The 21,067-nt window shown below is 35.5% G+C and overlaps 2 protein-coding genes across 2 annotated transcripts; one reads left to right on the top strand and one right to left on the bottom strand.

The window, feature by feature from the left end:
• Nucleotides 1–5,939: 5,939 nt before the first annotated feature.
• On the top strand, nucleotides 5,940–7,708 carry LOC143563583 (chlorophyll a-b binding protein CP26, chloroplastic-like). The gene is made up of 6 exons (XM_077051090.1): nucleotides 5,940–6,186; nucleotides 6,276–6,360; nucleotides 6,436–6,486; nucleotides 6,896–7,016; nucleotides 7,147–7,281; nucleotides 7,365–7,708. Exons 1-6 carry the CDS (start codon nucleotides 5,970–5,972, stop codon nucleotides 7,623–7,625), a joined length of 870 nt encoding a protein of 289 aa, XP_076907205.1. The 5' UTR covers nucleotides 5,940–5,969; the 3' UTR covers nucleotides 7,626–7,708.
• Nucleotides 7,709–8,713: 1,005 nt separating this feature from the next.
• On the bottom strand, nucleotides 8,714–10,091 carry LOC143563575 (protein BEARSKIN1-like). The gene is made up of 3 exons (XM_077051083.1): nucleotides 9,889–10,091; nucleotides 9,519–9,814; nucleotides 8,714–9,429 (listed from the first exon to the last, which is right to left on the bottom strand). Exons 1-3 carry the CDS (start codon nucleotides 10,049–10,051, stop codon nucleotides 8,800–8,802), a joined length of 1,089 nt encoding a protein of 362 aa, XP_076907198.1. The 5' UTR covers nucleotides 10,052–10,091; the 3' UTR covers nucleotides 8,714–8,799.
• Nucleotides 10,092–21,067: the final 10,976 nt, after the last annotated feature.

Genomic DNA, 21,067 nt, shown 5'->3' with positions numbered 1-21,067 from the left:
GAAGACACAACGAATGGCTCGAGGTGCAAGTTTACTAATTTCTGAATGATGATCATGCAAATATGCTACAATGTGACATTCGTGACAAAACGAGGTATACCTTACTCACTACGTAGCGAGTAAACGATAAATCGGTTAATTCGTAGCCATTAAACGAGTAACCGACCGATACTGATTATGAACCGTATATATACATAGGGGTCATATACGAGTATATATATATATATATATATATATATATTAATTATAGTGGCTAACATATTGATAATTAGGCCCCGGTACGTTTAAAACCAATTAAACGAAAAAGGTTTCGTTTAACAATACGCTATGACTTTAAACACAATCGTTAACATCAAAACGAGCATTGTAGCATCCGTCAACCCTAAAAAGACTAATGGAACACTTATATAAGATGTTCTAAGCAACCGTGAAAATATTTTGGATTTTTACAACGAGTCAGTAAGTTTTTCTTATTTTACAAAAATAGGCTGAAAAATACTCGTTTTCGCGCTGTTTTTCACACCCGAACTAGTTTTCTTGCGAAAAACCAAACCCGAACTAAACTTAGGACCGACATTTACACGTGACACAGAAACCGATGCATTAATGGGCCAAAAGAGAGGCCCAATGGGCCGGCTGAAAAATTAAGGGGTGGGACCCCTTTTTGTTTAGCTTGTTAAAGAAGCCTCCCATAGATATTTTGGCACATATTTTCTCAAATCAACTCAATTCCATGCTGTTCTTCATCCTTTCACCCAAAACCCTAGATGTAACATCAATTTTTCCATGGATTTCTTACTTGTTTAACATGATTTAAACATAGAAAATTAAGTTTTGATTAGTTTTAAACATGTTTAGCCATCCAAAAACCATAAAAATCAACTAAAATCATGTTTTGATGTTAAAAATGTTTACAAAACAGAAACATATAGACTTTTGACAAAAAAAAACACAGATTAGAACATGAATATGACGTTTTTACGGTCCGAAAGTTCTGTTTGAAACCCAAACCGAAACCCTAATTAACAAGGATTGAATATGGATGATTTATGCTTGGTTTTGTGTTATATGATATGTAGATACACTGACTTTGTGATAAAAGACCCGGAGAGTCGATAAAACAACCAAAAACACTAAAAAACCAACACGGTATTACCGGTTTACTCGTTTAGGGGCTGTTTGTGCTTTGATTGTGATGTGCTTGTTGTTAGTTTATGAAAATTTTCAGGGACATTAGGGATCACATAAGGGAGTCCCTTTCAAATTTGGTAATTTTTTTGATAAACGGAGAATATTTGGCGAATTTATTACCGTTTATTAGCGTTTATTTGGGAAAATAGTTAAACTTCATGAAAAATTATGTAATTTTGTTTGAGACTCGGAAATGTTATGTTAAGATAACTACAAAAATTTGGGAGCTTTTACAGATGTCTAAGCGCAGTTTGTATATTTTCGTTTTAATTGAGTTTTAACAGCCGAAAAATGCACACAAGGATATTTTGTTCTAAGTTAGGTTCTGGGAATGGTACAGGGGTTGTGTTATGGTATTACGACCACTTAAAAAAATTATTGGAGTTTTCTGGTATCGTTTGGTATAAACGGGTTATTTATCGGTTAATTAGAACACACAAAATGAATTTTTATAAATAAATAGTTAAGTATAAAAATTTTGAAAAAATATTTTTATAAAATTATACAGATTTTAATTTATTTTTACAAATTTCCCATAATTTACATGTAATTACATAATTAATATGATTATTTGAAAATTTAAATTATATATGTTTTAACGAAACCGGCAGTTTTGTGTTTAACGAACTGACTGGTATGTCAAAACATCAAAAGTGGTCAAATATCATAGTTTTGGATAAATTTGATAAAAACGAACTTTTTACGAGATTTCGGACAATTCGGGTGTATTGTACGCGTTTTGTACAATCAAACTCGTATGAAAACGGAAACGAACCTTGCGATCAATCTAGATACCGAAACCTTAAAATTCTTTCATAAATCAAATCATTTTTATCAATCAGCATGTTTACTTAAGTTTGTGTGATCTTACCTATTTCCGAAACGCGTAAACGATCAACTTTAGCTAGGCTCGGAAAACGGTGAAACTGAGCCAAGTCTGGTTTTAAACATTTCATAACGTACAACGTCACAATCTAAGACTACTAGTATGTTCTGGGCGTAATAGCTATACCCAGACTAGTTATACAGCCCGATTTAGTTTAAACATTGTACTGGTGTTAATTGTACTATACGATTATAGAATACGAGTTAATACTCAGAAGCATTATATATACTACTCGTATAACCGATCAAGACTACTCTAAGGTGAGTTTCATGACCCCACTTTCTAAACTGTTCTACGAACTTTTGGAGTGAAAAGCGTGTTTACATATACGTATATACTTGAAAACTTGTGATGATGTGAATTATCTACGTACTAACACTTGAAAGTCCACACAAACACAAGTGATTAATTTCGCGCCGGTGACGCGTGGATAGTACTATCGGTTTATCAAACCCAACTGACAGGGTCGGAGGGGTATACCGGAACATGTTAACCCAGTTGCACATTGTCATTTAAACTTATTACATTATGCTATGTGGTGTTAGACGTAGTACATACTTGGGGTAAAGTGGTTGTTAAATGCCAACGGGAGTACATGGGCAAGGGTGGCCATGCGTTTAGCTCATTTCGGTTTCACTTGTGGCTTAGTATAAAAACATCATACACATACATACATACATACATACATACATACATACATACATACATACATACTGTGAACTTTACGAACTCGTACACTGATTTTGTTCGTACTCGTTAAACTTGAAACTCACAAACTAGACGTAGTTGACATGTTTTAACATGCTTTTCAGGTGAGCCAAAGATGGAATAATTGCTTACGTGCTTGGTGTTAAGAACTGAAGTTTAATCGCTGTGAATAGATACAAGTATATATTAAAGAATAAGCATCCACGAGAACTAGTTATGTGTTTTCTCCTAGTTTGTAAACTTAGTACCAACCAATGTAATATGATGCAAATTAGTTTGTTGAATTTCTTTATAAACAATGTGGTTTATACCAGAGTTATCTGTTACATTCCCGTATTACGCTTCCGCGACTACCTAGTCGGGGTGTGACAACTACACACCCAAAAATCTTGAGTGTGAGTGAAAAAGGGGTTCCTTTAGGGAACAAAACAGAAAACAAAGTTTGATCGAGTATAGATGAGGGCATGTGATTTATTAGATAACGAAATGTAAGAACAGTGTCACCCCAAAATCTATCAGGAACATGAGACTGAAACATGAGTGAGCGTGTGATATCCAACAAATGGCAATTCTTGCGTTTGGAAAGGCCATTTTGTTGTGATGTGTACAGGCAAGAAGCCTCGTGAACAATGTCATGTGTTTTCAAATAGGTAGAAAGTTCATTGGAGAAATATTCAGGTGCATTATCAGTGCGTAGGGTTTTAATAGATGTGTTGAATTGATTTTTGACATAAGAATGAAACTCACGAAAAACTGAATTAATTTCACTATGGGTTTTCAAAAGATAAACCCAAGTAGCACGAGAATATTCATCAATGAAGTGATGAAGTACTGAAAACCCAATGTCGATTTAACATGACAAGGACCCCATACGTTAGAATGTAAAAGTTCAAATATAATATCGTTTTGTTTCGACACTTTTGGGAGATAAGAACGTCGTTTATGTTTACCAAGCACACATGACTGGCAATGAAAATCATAAGAAATAAAAACATCAAGTCTCATTTGCCTAAGAATCGTTGCGGAAGGATGGCCTAATTGATAGTGGGCCTCCCTAACAGTGGAATCACATAAACTTGTAGGGTGTGACAATGGATATATGATTAAAACAAATGATATGATTAAAACGAATCAAAAAGTCATAATCAATGTTTTCATAACCGGAATGGACATCGAACCATGCGTCTTACTAGGTCACTGATTGGACGGGTTGGACCGGATTTAATAACCGGAAGATATGATACACGGTCCAACTTATTAGAAAAAGAAAAGGCAAGAGTCAAGTTATAAATAGTTTATTTATATTAATATTAAATAAAATGAAATTAAACACTAAGTGTTATAAGTTGTAAAGTTTTGTTTAAGAAAATTTATTAGTCCGCATTAGATTTATGAGCTATTGTGTCCATAACATAAAAAAGGTATATAATTTAGTAAGGTAAACAAATTGATTGGTGGTGCTCGATTCTCTTTGCTAGCTTTAAGCTTTTAATTAAAATTTAATATTATTTAAAAATTAAGCTCCAATGGTTAAAAGTTACATATTTTATTCTTTTGCTTTTCTTCCTTCAATTACAAAACCACACCCCCACCGTCTATCATTTTCTTCTTCCAATCACAAAACCACACAACCACCCTAAGAGTATTCTTTTAACAACCGATGCTTAACCCTACTACGTCTATGTGCATCTGTCGAGCCAATCTCTTCTCTGTATATAAACTACACCCTACCTCTATCTTCCAAGTCGTCGAAGGAACATATATAGCTAGCGTTGTTTTCAAATGAGGTTTATAAGCATCTATCGAGCCAATCTACAATAGCGTCTTATTCAATGCCATCATCTAAGATGAAGCTATATATCAACATACGTATGTATGCCATGTTTTTGAGCTTTAGAAGGTGAGTTACGTTGTTAAGGCGATCATTCACCTCACTTTACTTCACAGTCACACTCATCACTTCACTTACACAATAACATTAATATTATAACCTGCATGAAATTTTCGGCTAATATCAATTCGTGTTCTTGATTCCATATTAGTTTAAAATTTCATGCAAGTTATTAAATTAATATTATTGTGTAAGTGAAGTGAAATGATTAATATTTATATTAACACCGCTACATTAGTCTCAAAGACGTGTTGAAGAACAATCGAGCGGTTATTCCAAACACTAAGGTTTAGAAACTACTCGATCCACATAGGAAACCCGAAGCTTCAAGAGCTCTACACCAACATTCCGCTTGACAAAAGAACTTACACTGATTAATGACTCGGGTGACGGCGTCAAAAGGTTGTTTATGTCGTGTCTTAAAAGGGTATTGTACTTTTTGTGTGGTGTTGTTTGTTAGGAGAAAAATGGGTGGGTGTTTGACTTAAGTGATGAGTTAGAATAAATAAAAGAAGAGTTGTGAAGACCAAATTGTGTGATGTATGCCTATAAATCATGATTTTAATAAGTTTGTTTATATTTTAATCAAATGGAGTGCCTTCTCTGCTGTTGCATTGTGTTAATTTCGACCAATGGTGTTGCTGTCAAATATTCCCTTCGAGGATTCTGCCTAAAGAAACCTCATTCAACAATTTATGAAGAGATAAATGTAACAAATTATGAAAACATTGTAATGGAACGTTTATGTTAGATATTAATATATGATTAAAACAAATAATAAGTGAGTACATAATGAAAACATATTTGTCCATTAACTACCGATAAAGAGACGAGTTTTGAACCTACATGAATTATGAAAGATTGAGACACGAGGTATGCTCGCATAGATGATGTATTTACTTTTGTATTAATACAAGGGTTACACTACATGTATTTACTGTGAAATTGTTTTTTTTAAGTTTTGAAAGTAATTTTCGTGGTCGTGATCAGACATGAAGCTATCCAACTTCACCAATTCTCTTCCACACCTTCCACTTGAACCAACTCCATGTGGTACCCACACATACATTACACGTCAGACTATCATAATCCGCCACGTCAGCCCTGCAATCCAATCCCATAGACCCATCAGATTCCATTTCCCTCTTCCCACCAATCACATCCATCCTACGTGGCAAGTCTACATCCACCAAAACTCCCATTTAGCAACACCTCTTCCTTCTCATTCTCACTTCACAAACAAAACAAAACAAAACAAAACAAAACAAACCAACCTAATCAAACCGGAAAACAATGGCTTCGTTGGCGGCTTCAACTGCTGCAGCCTCTCTGGAAATACGTGGAAACCCTCTTAACTTCTCTGGCGCCTCCAGAGCGGCTCCGTCGGCTTCCGGTCCAGCTGTAAACTTTAAGACAGTGGCTCTTTTTCAAAAGAAGAAGGCTGCACCTGCACCCAAGGCTAAGCCAGCCGCCGTCACTCCGGCATCCGATGAGCTAGCCAAGTGGTACGGTGAGTAACAGTTTAACCACAACTTAATGCATGCTTTCTTTGAGCTAATTAATTTGAACTTATTTATAAAATATGCAACGAATTTACAGGCCCTGAGAGAAGAGTTTTCTTGCCGGAAGGTCTTTTGGACCGGTCAGAGATCCCGGAGTACCTCAACGGAGAAGTTGCCGGAGAGTAAGTCTAAGCCAGGCATATGAACAATCTTTTATATACAATTAAATTAATTTATATATATTATTTTATATGCAGTTACGGTTATGATCCTTTTGGACTTGGCAAGAAACCCGAAGACTTCGCCAAGTAAGTTTACTTTTAAATATGCAAGGCCATAAGCGAGTAGATTGGCTTGCTATCGAGCTAACGCTAGCTAGCTCGCTGCATATACGAGCCTATTATTTATATTACTTTTATTTGATATATTAAATATATATTTATATAATAATGATTAGCATTTGTAAAACTACAATGTAACTAAATAATATATATTATGTTATATATAAAACTAAAATTAAAATAATTATAAATGTATATTACTTAATAGATTAATTAGTAACTAATAAAGGAGTCCAACCCGAGTCAAACTCTAGCCGGGCTCATTTACACCCATGGCCCATAATGATTGTATAATTCACTGTACACAAAACTAGTCAATTATAAATTAATGATGAGTTAACTTAGCTGTGATGAATTGGTTTTGTATGGTGTGCAGATACCAAGCCTACGAGCTGATCCATGCACGATGGGCCATGTTGGGTGCAGCTGGTTGCATTATTCCTGAGGCGTTTAACAAATACGGTGCTAACTGTGGCCCTGAAGCCGTCTGGTTCAAGGTTCGGCCTGTCACATGAATCTGTTAGATATTGTATATTAGTGTAATTAAGCCAGTTATTCGTGTTGAAACAAACTAGATTATAAAACTTTATGATTCAAACATTTATAAATTCATTTGGGTACATGCAGACCGGTGCTCTACTACTAGAAGGAAACACATTGAACTACTTTGGAAAGAACATTCCTATTAATCTGGTCCTAGCAGTCATTGCCGAGGTTGTTCTTGTTGGCGGTGCAGAATACTACAGAATCATCAATGGCTTGGTATGTACACGAATTAAATCTGATGTCTATAATACTACATTGGATACAGGACCCTGTTTGACGAGTTTTGTATGTACGTGCAGGATTTGGAGGACAAGCTGCACCCTGGTGGCCCATTTGACCCATTGGGTTTGGCTAACGATCCAGACCAGTTTGCATTGTTGAAGGTTAAGGAGATCAAGAATGGTAGACTTGCAATGTTCTCCATGTTTGCATTCTTCATCCAAGCATATGTGACCGGACAGGGTCCTGTGGAAAACCTTGCATCTCACTTGAGCGATCCCTTTGGAAATAACTTGTTAACCGTGATTTCTGGAAACATTGAACGAGCCCCAACTCTGTAAACCAGATTATGTAATCTACAGCAATGAAACTCGGATCATCGTGTATTTTATATATTTTGTTATTATGAGAAACATTTCAACCATTGCAAGAGTTGTATTTAAATTTAATAATTAAAACAGGATTAAATCCTACCAATTATTCATATTAAAATTAAATACAAAACATAAATCTAGCTATTTGTTAATTCTTGGATCAACTTCGTATCATTCTCCTTCGCTTGAGACGAATTGATCTCGAGTTCTCAAGATAAACATTGATATGATGCTGGATGAGTGGTGTTTGTAGATATCCACCAAGTTGAACATCTTGAAAATAGAGATCAATATTGTCAGGGAAATCAAGGAAGATCAATGGCACAGGCATTGTTGTTTATCTTATATAGGATTCATACGCGCATACTTCTTTTGACTCAACTTAATATAATTGCTCCCTACGTAGGTAGACCATGACTTCATCTCCCACTTTTAAACGTCTTCGAACACCCATGTTTTTCAAAGGTTGCCTTACAACTGGAGTTGGCCTCTTCAGTGCTCTTTTTCACTGTCTCGTGTGACATATATGCCTTTTGTCAAGTTACTGGCTTTGGTGTCTACTTTTCTGGTAAGTTGACTAATTCCACCATAATGTTGTAGACAAACTCTACTTGGGCAAGTGCTACATCCTACATCTTGGGTTTCCACCCACATAGAAAACGGATCACTGTATCATATCTTGTATACCAATATATCGGATATCACTATAAATATGTAACATCAGTTTTGAATTTTGATTTAATATTATGAACTTGTTTGAATACACTATTTAATTGTAGGAATCAAATTCAACTTATATAGTCAGAGAACTAAAACTTAATTATTCAAACACTACAAGCCATTGATTAATTACCAGATAAAGATATGCTTGTACACTACACCGGACAACAAATATAGAGATATACATTTAATAAGAAATAAATCACTACAATATCCCATTATTCATGACAAAATTATGTCAAATAAAATGGAGTTACACATAATCAATTAATATGCTAACAGTTAATAAACTGCTAGGTACTTAGTTTGAATTTTCACGAGTCATCTTCTCTATATATAGACCATGGTTTGATAGGTGTAATCGTTTAGAAGAAAATCACCATAGCGTATCAATTACCAGTATTGAGCTATTTTCATAACCCTAAAATTCCACCCCTCCTCGCAAGGAGAGTTGATTGATCGGTTGCATCGAAGAAGATGATGTAGCATCATCTCTATACCTCAACAACCCTTTTGTCGAATTCACATCCCCATTATGTTGAACCATATGCGAAGTTACAAGCCTATCGATCATTCCCCACTCGTTTGATCCATCTTCTCTTACATTTGTGTTCATCATGTTTTGAGTCGGTTCAGAGATGTCAACCTCTAAACCAGGCTCGCAAGCATGATAACCTACATCAAGTTGGTTTTCGCAGCTTCCACTGTCACATTCTCTATGGTTAGACATGAGTTGTCTAACCATAATCGGTGAATCTTCAGAAGGAAGATTCAAGAAACCACTTCCTAGAGGTTTGTGGATTGTTGTGAGAAGATGATCAGGATATTGATGAGTGTAGTTAAGTCCTAAGTCGAAATTTTGTTGTTGGTGCTGCTGTTGTTGATACGTTAAATATTGATGATTGTGATCTAGACCGTATGAGAAAGGGCGCAATTGATACATATTGTTGGTGCGTTCTTCGGATTCTATGTTACCACTTGACGCTTCATTTCCGCTTACTTTAAACAAATTTCTCTTCTTGAACACACGGCAAATCACCCATCCTTCTTCCTATATAATCCAAAAAACACACATGTAATCAACATAAGTCTTGTAGTCATGATAACAAAACTAACAAGAGGGAAATAGTTTTAACTTACCGAAGAAGTTATAACATGATTGAGAGGATCACTATGATCGCTAACATCTTCAAGACGATACTCGTGCATGATCCAATCAGTCTTCTGACCACGTGGAGCTCGCCCGCGATAGAAAACTAGGGTTTTCCTCATACCAATCTTCTTGAAGGTGTCTCGAATGCATTTGTCTCGTCCCGTTGCCTTCCAGAAACCAGCGTGTGTTGCTCGATTTGTTCTTGATCCCGTCGGATACTTCTTATCCTTATGGCTAAAGAAGTACCACTCATTTTCAGGTGTTGACCCTATCTTGCATTTCTCTGTAACATTTTACCAAATTCATATAAACAATCATAACAAAATGTAAAAAATAAAATTAGAAAATACTATACACCTTGAAGGTCCCATGGCTCAGTCTTGTTCAAGTCAATTTCTCTAATGACATCCATATCAAATTTCTCAAAAGCAATCTTCTTCTTCAAGTAGAAATGAAGAAGCTCTTCGTCGGTCGGGTGAAACCGGAACCCCGGAGGAACACCGCCGTTTGATGACGTCATGAACCACCAACTTAGAGGCGTTAGTTAGTTACTGCTTTGTTTGTGTGTGTGTGTGTGTGTTAAGTTAATGTTGAGTAGCTAACTAGATAGGTAGGGTGATATATATCATGATCAATCATTTAAGATGGAGTGTTAAGTGTTTATACAGGGTTAGAAAGTTGACGGCCGGTGAAGACGGCGGCGGTGAAGCCTAAAGCTGACGTAGATTGGAAGTAACACTTATCTGGACGGAATACTAATGACAGTGAGAGGTACTTTGAATATTCCTACACATACGCGTCTGGAAAGTGGAAACTCGTCTGCTTAAATAAATAGAATATTTAGATGATACATTTCGGATTTGATGAAAAGATTAATACTTAAACATCTACGTAAAACATATGTTTTGTAGGTTTCATACCGTGTATTTGGGTTCTCGATATAGTGAATTTTTGGTGTGTCATTAGCTAGGTCTATTGATCATCAAAAACTGAGTTTGAGCCGGATACAGAATATCAACCGTCTATTATTAATTTGGCGTTACAGATATTCGAACCCAAGATCTCTCATAGAGAATAACCATAAGAAAAAATCCATGACCATCAGGCCCTCTGGCGGCCTGATGTGATGGCACTATCATATGAATTATTTTCAAATTAAACTAACTTGTTTGGTAACTATGGAACACATTCACAAGTTGGTCAATATGGAATGACCTAAGTTGACAAATCGGTCAAGTCAGTTTAGTTTTCTATTTGTAATAAGATTATTATGGTAATGTCCTGGTTATCAAGTTAGGGTTAGATATGTAAATAAAGGGCTTTGTTAGTGGATTTAATATAGGGAAAAATCTCATAATGGCCCATTTATAGGGAAAAATTCTCATAATAGCCCATTTATAAAATGTGTTTTCAAGATTATCCTCACTAATTCAAGTTTCCAACTTTGTCTATTTGGTATATCGTCACCGACGACATGATAGCGAACACCGACGATGCGTTACTGAAACAAATAGGATAACGACACGTGGCCGGAATCTGACCTGAATAGGTCGTCGACGATGTGTTCTTCGGCCCATTTAATCACAGACGATGTCTTCTTGTTAACGACGTCAACGACGGGATGCCATACATGACACCCGTGTTTACATCACCGGCGACTTGTTGGGTATAACATAGGGTTGACGATGCGTTATGTTGCTAACGTAGGGTAGCAGCGATGCGTTATGTTGCTAACGTAGGGTTACAGCGATGCGTTATCCACTAACGCATCGTGGAACCCCTGCTTATTCCGGCCACGTGTCGTTATCATATTTGTTTCTGTAACGCATCGTCGGTGTTCGCTATCATGTCGTCGGCGACGAGATAACAAAGAGACAAAGTTGGAAACTTGAATTAGTGGGATAATCTTGGAAACACATTCTATAAATGGGCTAATTATGAGAATTTTCCCCCATTTATAGAATGTAGCCCATTTATAGAATGTGTTTCCAAGATTATCCCCACTAATTTAAGTTTACTCATGGTAATTAGTTATTGTCGGAAACCATAATAGTTTTGAATGGGTACACACTTCATATCTCTCTCGTATCGATAATGTTTATTCTAAATCTTCTTTAGTAATTACTAATCCTGATAACCTTAAACAGTTTAATAAAACTAAAACTAAAAACAATATTAAGAAAAACGATATTTACTTGTTGTGAAAGCAAGTTATACATTCATGGAAACACAAGGTGCTTAGAGCTAGCTCTTATTGGGATTAGTGTTGATTGGACGGTTTAATGTGCACATGCGGCTACGACCTTTTGAGTGTTAATCCTAATATTATTTACACCATTGACTTTGTTTGTTTGAAAGCTACGTTATCCATGCATTCTTGGTCCTCGTTTTCAAAGGCTAGCTCAAAATACTAAGTTAATTTGTTCTACGTTTACTGCAGGCGTTATTTTTTTAGTAACGCCTAACAATGTTTTAGACTGGTCCTTAATTGGTTCACATTAAGACCGTAGTATATTACAAGACCAGGTTTCACACACTACCGCTGCCTGCGTTAGGGGCAGAAAATCAGGTTGCAAAATTAACGACCGATTATGACAGACTGAAATCTGTCACTCATGTTGTGACGAAGGATATTCGTTGCAATTGAATACCGGCTTATTTTTGTTACAAATATGGCAACAGCTTAATTCAACTACCTCCCGTTGCTAGTTTTATTATTGATCTAAGGTTTTTTTTTTTTTTATTTGTGTCAAAAATTGGGTTCCAATATGTAGAAACATAGATATTACATCAATATAGTAGGTAGGCGGGCAACAAGCTGCGCCGCCACCCCTTTCTGAATTGCAAACCCTAACCTGCTAAAGACATACCCCTGCCCCTTTGAAGTCGACACATTGCTATGCACAACCTGTTGGACCCTGGTTAGAAAACGGATAGCTTCCGGTACCAAGGAGCCAAATGTATCAAAAGCCAGAGGGACAAAAACATGTTGGTTCTCTTCGCAGGCTTTAGCATGTTTCTCCACCTTCTTCGTTTAAGCCCTTTTCATTGCTTGCCCAGCTACAAACCCATTATCCCTCAAACCAGCTAAGGGAGATACCCCTGTGAGGTCAACACAAGCGTGTTTTCCCCCAGCCCAACCAAAGACGAGCAAATCTGCCGGTCGTAGAGTGGATCTCCCTTCCGTGGGATCTGTAAGGAAGTTTACGGGGGCTTCCTTTTTAGCTGATATCCCAGCTCGCCTTAAGATGTCCCAAAGAACGTCCCGCACCCAATCATGTCGGTATTTGAACCCAGGCATCTCCTTGCAATGAACCGCATGCTCTCCGAATTTATCCAGGCAAGCCTTATGGCAGATCGGACATGTTTCGTCTTCTGGGTACATTGGGACCATCAAACGGTACTTAAGAATGGCCCTATACTCGACCACAGACATGCTTTGGCCCAAGCCATCAATCGGGATAACGGTCATCACATATTTGCCAATAATTTTGAAACTGATCAAACTTCCTTAACAATAAGTTTCGCTGCAAAATGACGCGACCAATTCAATATCCATAGTTAGTCTTGCACCGGTTTTCCGACAAGAAAAGTTCCCAATAAATTTTCACTTCAATATTATTTTTGTGTGTAAGTGTCGGAAATACATAGGCTACTTATATATGAACTAAATTTGTAAAATCTGAAATACGAGAAAAAGAGCACCAACTAGAAGCACATATTCAATGAGCATTTTTATGAATTTATAAGCACGCTAGCAACTTATTGGTTATTTAAGATCCACGATAAGTTTGAGGATAAGATCTCATCGACATAAACGGTCAAGTGGTTGTCATAGTGATCAAGATCTTTTAACTTAGCATTTGGTGAATTGCATGAGTATCGAGTCATATATAATACAAACAGAATTAAAACTAGTTTGGAATAATCTAGACTAAGGTTTGTAAAATATGATATTGAAGTTTTCCTTAAAAACGTTTTCAAAAGCATACCCAATGTTACAAGTAAACTAATCATTAGGGCTGTAAACGAATCAAACATTCTGCAAACAGTTCGTGAATTGTTCAACGAGAAGTTCATTTATGTTTGTTTGTTTAATATATAAATGAACATGAACAAGAAATTTCGTTCGATTAGTTAAACAAACGAACATGAACAAAGCACCCATTCATTCAGTTGTGTTGTGTTCGTGAACGTTCGATAATGTGTTCACGAACATTCATTCATGTTCGTGTATATATATTGTTCATGAAAGTTTTTTGTACATGTATTTATTTTATCTATACATTTTATATTTTGTAATTTATTACCCCGAACATAAAGTATGAAACAATATTCTCTCTCACATTGTTTTTTCATTGTTGTCGTTTCATTTCTCATTATTCACATTGATTGATACATCGAACTCAATCTCTAGCCCTGCCGATTTTATATGTGTTCATTTGTGTTCGTGAACACATTCAATTCCTTAATGAACGAACACGAACATAAAATCTCGTTCATAAGTGTCTGTGAACTGTTTGTGAACACATTATTTTCTTAGCAAACAAAAACATAAACAAGACCTTATTCGTGTTTGTTCGGTTCGTTTACAACCCTACCAATCATGCATCTTAACCTTTTCTAATAACTAAATGAGAAAGACAACTATAATAACTACATTAAGTGCATGACCGTTTCTGAGAATCGTTAAAGAATTTTGGGCCGAAGTCGAAAAATATTTTGGGTCTTAAGTAAAAGAATTTTTTGTTGGGTTTAAACAACTAAATTTTTAAATAAGCTTACTTTGTTATGATTTAGGTTGTGCAATAAACAAATTTGTTTATAAACTTAGGCATAAATGAGTTGAATAATTAGATTTAAACATTAAAAATACATAGTTTCTCATTAGAAATATATTAAAATTTTTTTAAAAGATATCGAGCTTAGCTGGGTGATTCAGCCGGGGGTCGTTGACCACCCTGCCCCCCTATCCAAGCCGGTCATATCAAGGAGGTGAGTCGCTAGTTCTAATCTTCTTTTCTCGTTGTGGTTTTTATTTGTTTGTTTGGCCTTTCATTTGTTTGTTTGAAAAACGTCGCTTCTATTTTTACTAAACTACGCTAGCAACGTCTGATGGGCGTTTGTTTTAACTGAACGAGGATATCAGAGCCCAATTGGATGATCAAAGAGGCGCGTCCCTCATTCTAGTCTTCTTTTGCTCGTTGTGGTTTTCATTTGTTTGTTTGAGCTTCCATATGTTCGTTTGAAAAATGACGTTTTTTTTTTCACTGAACGGAGAAAGAAATGACTGGTGGGCTACTGTTTTCACTGAACGGTGCTATCTAGGTCTCGTGGGATGATTAAAGAGGTGAGTCCCTCATTCTATTTTTCTTTACTCATTGTGGTTTCTATTTGTTCGTTTAAAAAGTGCCACTTCAATTTCACTGAATGGGTAGACAGTCTAGCAGCGACTAGTGGACGTTTGTTTTCACTAAACAGGGATATCGTGGAATCATGGGTTGATTAAGGAGGTGAGTCCCACATTCTAGTCTTCTTTTACTCATCGTGGTTTCCATTTGTTCGTTTGGACCTACATTTGTTTATTAGAAAAGCGTCGCTTCTTTTTTCACTGAACAGAGCAAGCAACGACGGGTGGACTTTTTTCTTTCACTTAACGGGGCTATGATGTGCTTGAAGTAGTCAAATAATTATTAACTAAAATTATACTAATCTAGACACTAAGTAATACTCTAGACCCTTAAACTTAACTTAAACTACTAACCGGCAAGTGAACCGATCGACTCTAGTACATCTAAGTAAGTCCGGATATCGAACCCATGAGACTCTTTAAATTACGATACTAGAAAATTAGACTCAACTACAAGACACGACTATTTATTAATAATATTTGAAGGGGATTTTAAAACTAATTAATTAAAACTCTAATAATTAACTAATGATTACTTTACTTAAACTATTAATAAAATAATTAATATAATAATAAACCCTAAACCTAATTATTATAATAATAATAAAACATAATCTTTACTTAAACTTAATTAATTAATTAAACTTAACCTAATTTAATTTATCTAAAAAACAATTTAGAAAACTTGGATTAATTCAGATGATTAGATTAACTACCCAGGCCGGAATCCCCAAAGTTACAATTATTAATTTAAATGAAAAGACGCAAGTTATGGAACCGGGATCATAAGATAGACCCTTGACAGAAAACCCGAACATGACCCTTGAACTTCCAGAAGACGCCTATGGGTTTCTAACAAGTTTTAAGACTTACCAGTTTTATATTAAACTTCCTTACGGTCATTTAATCGCTTATGTCTAAGTATCTTTTATGACGAAAACCTACCTTACAGCGCGGAATTCAAAAGATAGCAAAGCAAACCCAATTGATTTAATAGACTAAGCTGACAATCAAACCTAGACGGACTCCTTACGAAGAACTAAATCTAGCAATCCCGACAAGCAAAGATTTATTAATAGTCTATCACTTTACAGCTTTTTAGACTAGCAGCTCACTTTTATTTGTTTAATTGATTTTATTGTTTCTATGATCTTAATCGATATCAATCATAAACTAGTCAAGAACACACAGTAAATGACCTTACAAAATCCTATCCTATGAAACAATCAACAAGGGCAATGTGAAACAAAAATTCAAGTAAACAAAACCAAGCAATCATACGCATCAACTAAATAAAACTCAACCGTTTACTTAGAACATAATATCCATAACGAAGCGAAAATCCAAATAAAATCAAACCGAACTAAGGTTCATCACGACCTAGGCAGTCTATGGAATTTAGCCTAGCATATTAAAATCTAAATCAAACAAAACAAATAATAACGAAAACATGGTGAAAGTATAAGAAACGGAGAATCGAAGATGATAAAACCCGTAAACTCGAACGTGAACGTGTAGCTCTTCACCGGATGTTCTCTCGCCTTCAAAATCACCAACAAACGCGTAAAATAGCTCCAAGAACTCTCCAAAATCGGCTGGTGGCTTTCAGGTTTAAGTTAAAGGTGTTTAAATAGCGAAAATAAGGCCCGACATTAAGCAAAAACGAATTAAAACCCATCAGCAGCCCCTAGGCGCCGCGCTAAGGGCATTTGGCCTTCCCCCTTCGCGCGGCTCGGTGTGCTTTTCCATGACCGGCCCGGTCTGACCGGTTCTTTGTTCTGGTTCTTCCTGACGCGTTCCGGATCTCCGTTTCGGCTCGTTTTAGCTCGTTTTTCGCCCTTTTTAATCACGATCAAATCCCAGAACCTACAAAACATAGAAATGTTAGTAGTATACAAATCTCGACTAGAAACGAACAAAAACTATTAAAATATTAATTAAAATGAACAAGGGAAACATATATATTTAGCATTATATCAGGCTATATGGGACTTGTGGGATGATTAAGATGGTGAGTCCCTCATTCTAGTATTCTTTTAGTCATTTTGGTTTCATTTGTTCGTTTGGCATTCCATTTGTTCATTTGAAAAATGACGTTTCTGTTTCATTAAACGAGTGCATGGGTCTAGCAGCGACCGGTGGCTGGTAGACTTTTTTTTTTACTAAACGGGGCTATCAGGGACTCATGGGATGATTAAGGAGGTGAGTCTTGCATTCTAGTATTCTTTTACTCTTCGTGGTTTCCATTTGTTCGTTTGGGATTGTGTTTGGTAGTTTTAAAAGTATAGCTGCTTTTTTCACTGAACGAACGCTAGCAACGACTGGTGGACTTTTGTTTTCATTGAAGGAGGCTATAATTTAGTCGTGGGATGATCAATTATTGGGGTCCATCGTTCTAGTCTTCTTTTCTTCGTTGTTGTTTCCATTTGTTCATTTATGCTTCCATTTATTTGTTTAAAAAGTGTCGATTCTATTTCACATAACGGGGATAGCATCGACTAGTGGACTTTTGTATTCATTGTATGGGGATATCAGGGATTCGTTGGATGATTAAGGAGGTGAGTCTCTCGTACTAGTATTTCTTTTGCTCGTTGTAGTTTTCATTTGTTCGTTTGGGCTTCCATTTGTTCCTTGAAAAGTGTCATTTATGTTTTCACTTAACCAGTCTAGTAGTGACTCATGAGCTTTTGTTTTCTCTAAATGGAACTATAAGGGACTCGTCGGATGATTAAAGAGGTTATTCCCTTTTTCTAGTCTTTTTTTACTGGTTGTGGTTTCATTTGTTCGTTTGGGCTTCCCTTTGTCTGTTTGATAAATGTAGCTTCTGTTTTCACTAAACAGAGCTATCAACGACCACTAGGCTTTTTTTTACTCAGCGGGCTATATGGGTCTTGTGGGGTGATTAAGGAGGTGAGTACCTCATTATATTTTTCTTTTACTCGTTGTGGTTTCCATTTGTTCGGTTGAAAAGTGTTAATTATGTTTTCATTGAACTGACTAGCTGCGACTGGTGGGCTTTTGTTTTAACTGAGCGGGGATACCAGGGATTTGTGGGATGATCAAGGAGGGGAGTCCCTTGTTCTAGTCTTCTTTTACTCGTTGTGGTTTGCATTTGTTCGTTTGAAAACTATCGTTTCAGTTTTCACTAAACGGGTTAGCAGCGACTGGTGAACTTTTGTTTTTATGGAATAGGGATATCAAGGATTTGTGAGATAATCAAGGACTGTTGTCTCTGAGAATCTTTAAAATTATTTGGGCTAAAGGTGAAATAAATTTTGGGTCTTAAGTAAAAGTGTTTTTATTTTGTTGAGCTTAAACAATTAAATTTTTAAATGGATTTATTTGGTTATGTAAAATATTTTTTATATAAAACTAACTTAAATTAGTTGAGTAATTGGATTTAAATACAATTTTTTTTTTCATAAAATGATATAAAAAAAATTCAGGCTTAGCAGGGTGATCGGGCTGGGGGCCTTTGACCACCTTCTCGTCCTATCCAAGCCAACCATGATTAAGGGTCTATTTAGTATGACATAATAACAAGAATGACAAATTAAATTGAATGAAAAAGGAACAAAATTGATCATTACCATTCAATTTGCTAATTTGATTACCCACTGGGAATGGAATAAATCTTTATGTTGTGTGGTTTGGTAGCCATGAAAAGACGAAGGGATATAATGCAAATATAGTGGTAGTGAGCAGTGGTGGTGGTGCCGGAGACACGGGCGGAGGACGGTGGTGGTGGTGGCACACGGTGGTGACTATTGGTGGCAGTGGCGACTGGTGCTGGCGACGAGTGATGGTGGTGGCATTGGTGATTGGAGATGGTGGTGGGGGCAAGCGGTGGGGATTTTGGCCGATGGTGGTGGTGCGGTAGATGGCGATGGTGGCCAAAGGTGGTGGCTAGTGACTGTGTTAATGGTGTGGTGATGGTATTTATGGTCGTGGTGATGGCAATTAGACGCGGGCGTGCCAATAACGGCGATGAAGGAGAGAATAGAATGAAAAAAAAAACAGGGAGAAGCGAATGAATGATTTTTGAGTGTTTAGAGAGAATGATGTTCATTGGGAATAAATTGATTACATTCTACTGACCAACAAAACACATTATTTATCATTAAATCACAATAGTTAATTATATTCCGCCTATAACTTCTACATACCAAACATTATCTAATAGTATGATGGTTGATATTCCTGGACATGGGCTCTCAAACTAAGCGCCAGTTTTGATTATGTGTTAATCTTGAAAGCAATATTTAAAAAAAGAAAACAACTATGATAGCGTAGACCATGATCTGAATGATCTTGTTGTTGCAATTTTATTTTTGCATTTTGTGTTTTCGGATTTTAAAGATTAAATTGATGCATGATTCTAAAATGCAAACTGAAATAATTTGGTTACCAAGAGCATTTTAAGTCTGATGCCACAATAAAATAAAGTAGACAAGAAGATTTTCTCTAACTTATAATAATCTAAGTTGGGAAAAATATTCAAACCTGGATGAAAGATTTGTGAAATATCCATCAAATTGATGTCTTAATTTTTTTGAATTTAGAAATATAAACATCTTTAATTGAGATGTTAAAAGTGAACTGATACGATCCTATTATATCAATAAATTTATTATTATTATTATTTAAGTTTAACTTTTATTCAGTTTTCTTATTATAGTCAAATTATGTTTCCTTATTATTTATTTTTTTCTATATTTATGTCTTTGTTTTTCTATATATTGTAATCTCTTTTAAGAAAAAGAATAAGAAAGAATTATTATTTTGGATCTATTTTCTCTTCTTTTCTTGTGTTTTTGGGAGATTAACGGTTGTCTCGAATAAACCGTATAATGAACCAACTATTTTAAATAGGCATTTTCATACCCTTACAAATATTGAAAATATCATATATATAACAATGAAAAACTAAAAATATCATATATGCACTTACAAAGTTATTAATATATCATATATACCCATTTCATTAAAAAATTGAAAAAATGACCATATTACTCTAGTTTGATTAGATGTGATAAAAAGGTTTACAATGTAGCCCATTCACTACAATAAGCCTTCGAATGGTTTACAATTTTGAAGAAGTGACGAGAGCCGATTTGGTTATCGTTATAGGTGAGAAACGTCGATTAAAATTAAAATAACAGCATATGGTATAAACACGTTATGTAATGGAAAGGGGTATTCGTTAAAAAATGAGCATACATGAAAGTTAATTTTTCTAAAAAATAACGGTAAAATGGTAATTTATTAGATTCTTATTAATGGATAGGGGTGGATATGATAATTTAATTGTTTTGTAAAGACGTATATGATATTTTAGTTATATTGTATGGACATGTATGATATTTGAAGTTTTGTTTGGGTATATATGATAATTATAATATTTGTAAGGGAATATATGAATTAATCCACTTTAAATTGTTCTAACATGAGCACTTTCAGGCTTCGTGACTTGCGTTTGTCCAAGCGGATGCCTAGAAACATGTGGTTATGTGGAGTGGTGTTTGACAGGTTAGGTCTGCAAATCCGAACGTGGAAACGGACGTAGTGGTGGGACCAGTTAAGAAAAATAATTTATTTTCTAAAGAAGTGTATATATTATATCTATAATATATATAAACGAAAGCTTAGAAATCCTATGTGTCGCGATTTGGTCGCTCCTCCTTTTATGGAAGCCACCAGATTGCTTGATTTTTAAATGGAGCTTTCTCAGGCATTTGACCCGAATTCACAAGTATGGGTCTTACCAAACCCAAACAGTCCTTAAACGGGTTATAACATCTTATTTAATTAAAAAGAGTCAAGTGCAATTTTAGTACCTGTGGTTTAACCAACTACGCAACTTTGATATATATTCTTTATTTTTTGCAAATGGCTATCTCAGTTTCAAAAAACTTGCATTTTTAGTACTTTTTTCTAACTCCGTCTATATTTTCCGTTAAGTCAAGGATAATTTGGTAACTTCATTATTTCTTTGTTGATTTTCTTTTCTTTTAAACACTTATATCGTCTAAACCCTAAATCCGCAAATCATAACATCAAAATCTAAATCTTAAATCCCCAAATATTGTAAAAATTCAAACCCTATGGTGATATGGAGAAAAGGTT

Source organism: Bidens hawaiensis, unplaced genomic scaffold, assembly GCF_021521415.1.
Source record: "Bidens hawaiensis isolate Kalapana, Puna unplaced genomic scaffold, B.hawaiensis_p1.1 tig00021500_1, whole genome shotgun sequence".
In the NCBI taxonomy this organism is placed as follows: domain Eukaryota; kingdom Viridiplantae; phylum Streptophyta; class Magnoliopsida; order Asterales; family Asteraceae; genus Bidens; species Bidens hawaiensis.
The sequence above is the reverse complement of the archived record's forward strand: the minus strand, read 5'-3'. Positions and strand labels throughout refer to the sequence as shown.

Bases quoted from the DNA above. Each gene is read 5' to 3' on its own strand.
- LOC143563583 (XM_077051090.1), top strand. From the start codon at position 5,970: ATGGCTTCGTTGGCGGCTTCAACTGCTGCAGCCTCTCTGGAAATACGT. The intron at 6,361-6,435 runs GTAAGTCTAAGC...TTTTATATGCAG, and splicing joins AACGGAGAAGTTGCCGGAGA to TTACGGTTATGATCCTTTTG. The intron at 6,487-6,895 runs GTAAGTTTACTT...TATGGTGTGCAG, and splicing joins AAACCCGAAGACTTCGCCAA to ATACCAAGCCTACGAGCTGA.
- LOC143563575 (XM_077051083.1), bottom strand. From the start codon at position 10,051: ATGACGTCATCAAACGGCGGTGTTCCTCCGGGGTTCCGGTTTCACCCG. The intron at 9,815-9,888 runs GTGTATAGTATT...AAAATGTTACAG, and splicing joins TGAGCCATGGGACCTTCAAG to AGAAATGCAAGATAGGGTCA. The intron at 9,430-9,518 runs GTAAGTTAAAAC...TGGATTATATAG, and splicing joins ATCATGTTATAACTTCTTCG to GAAGAAGGATGGGTGATTTG.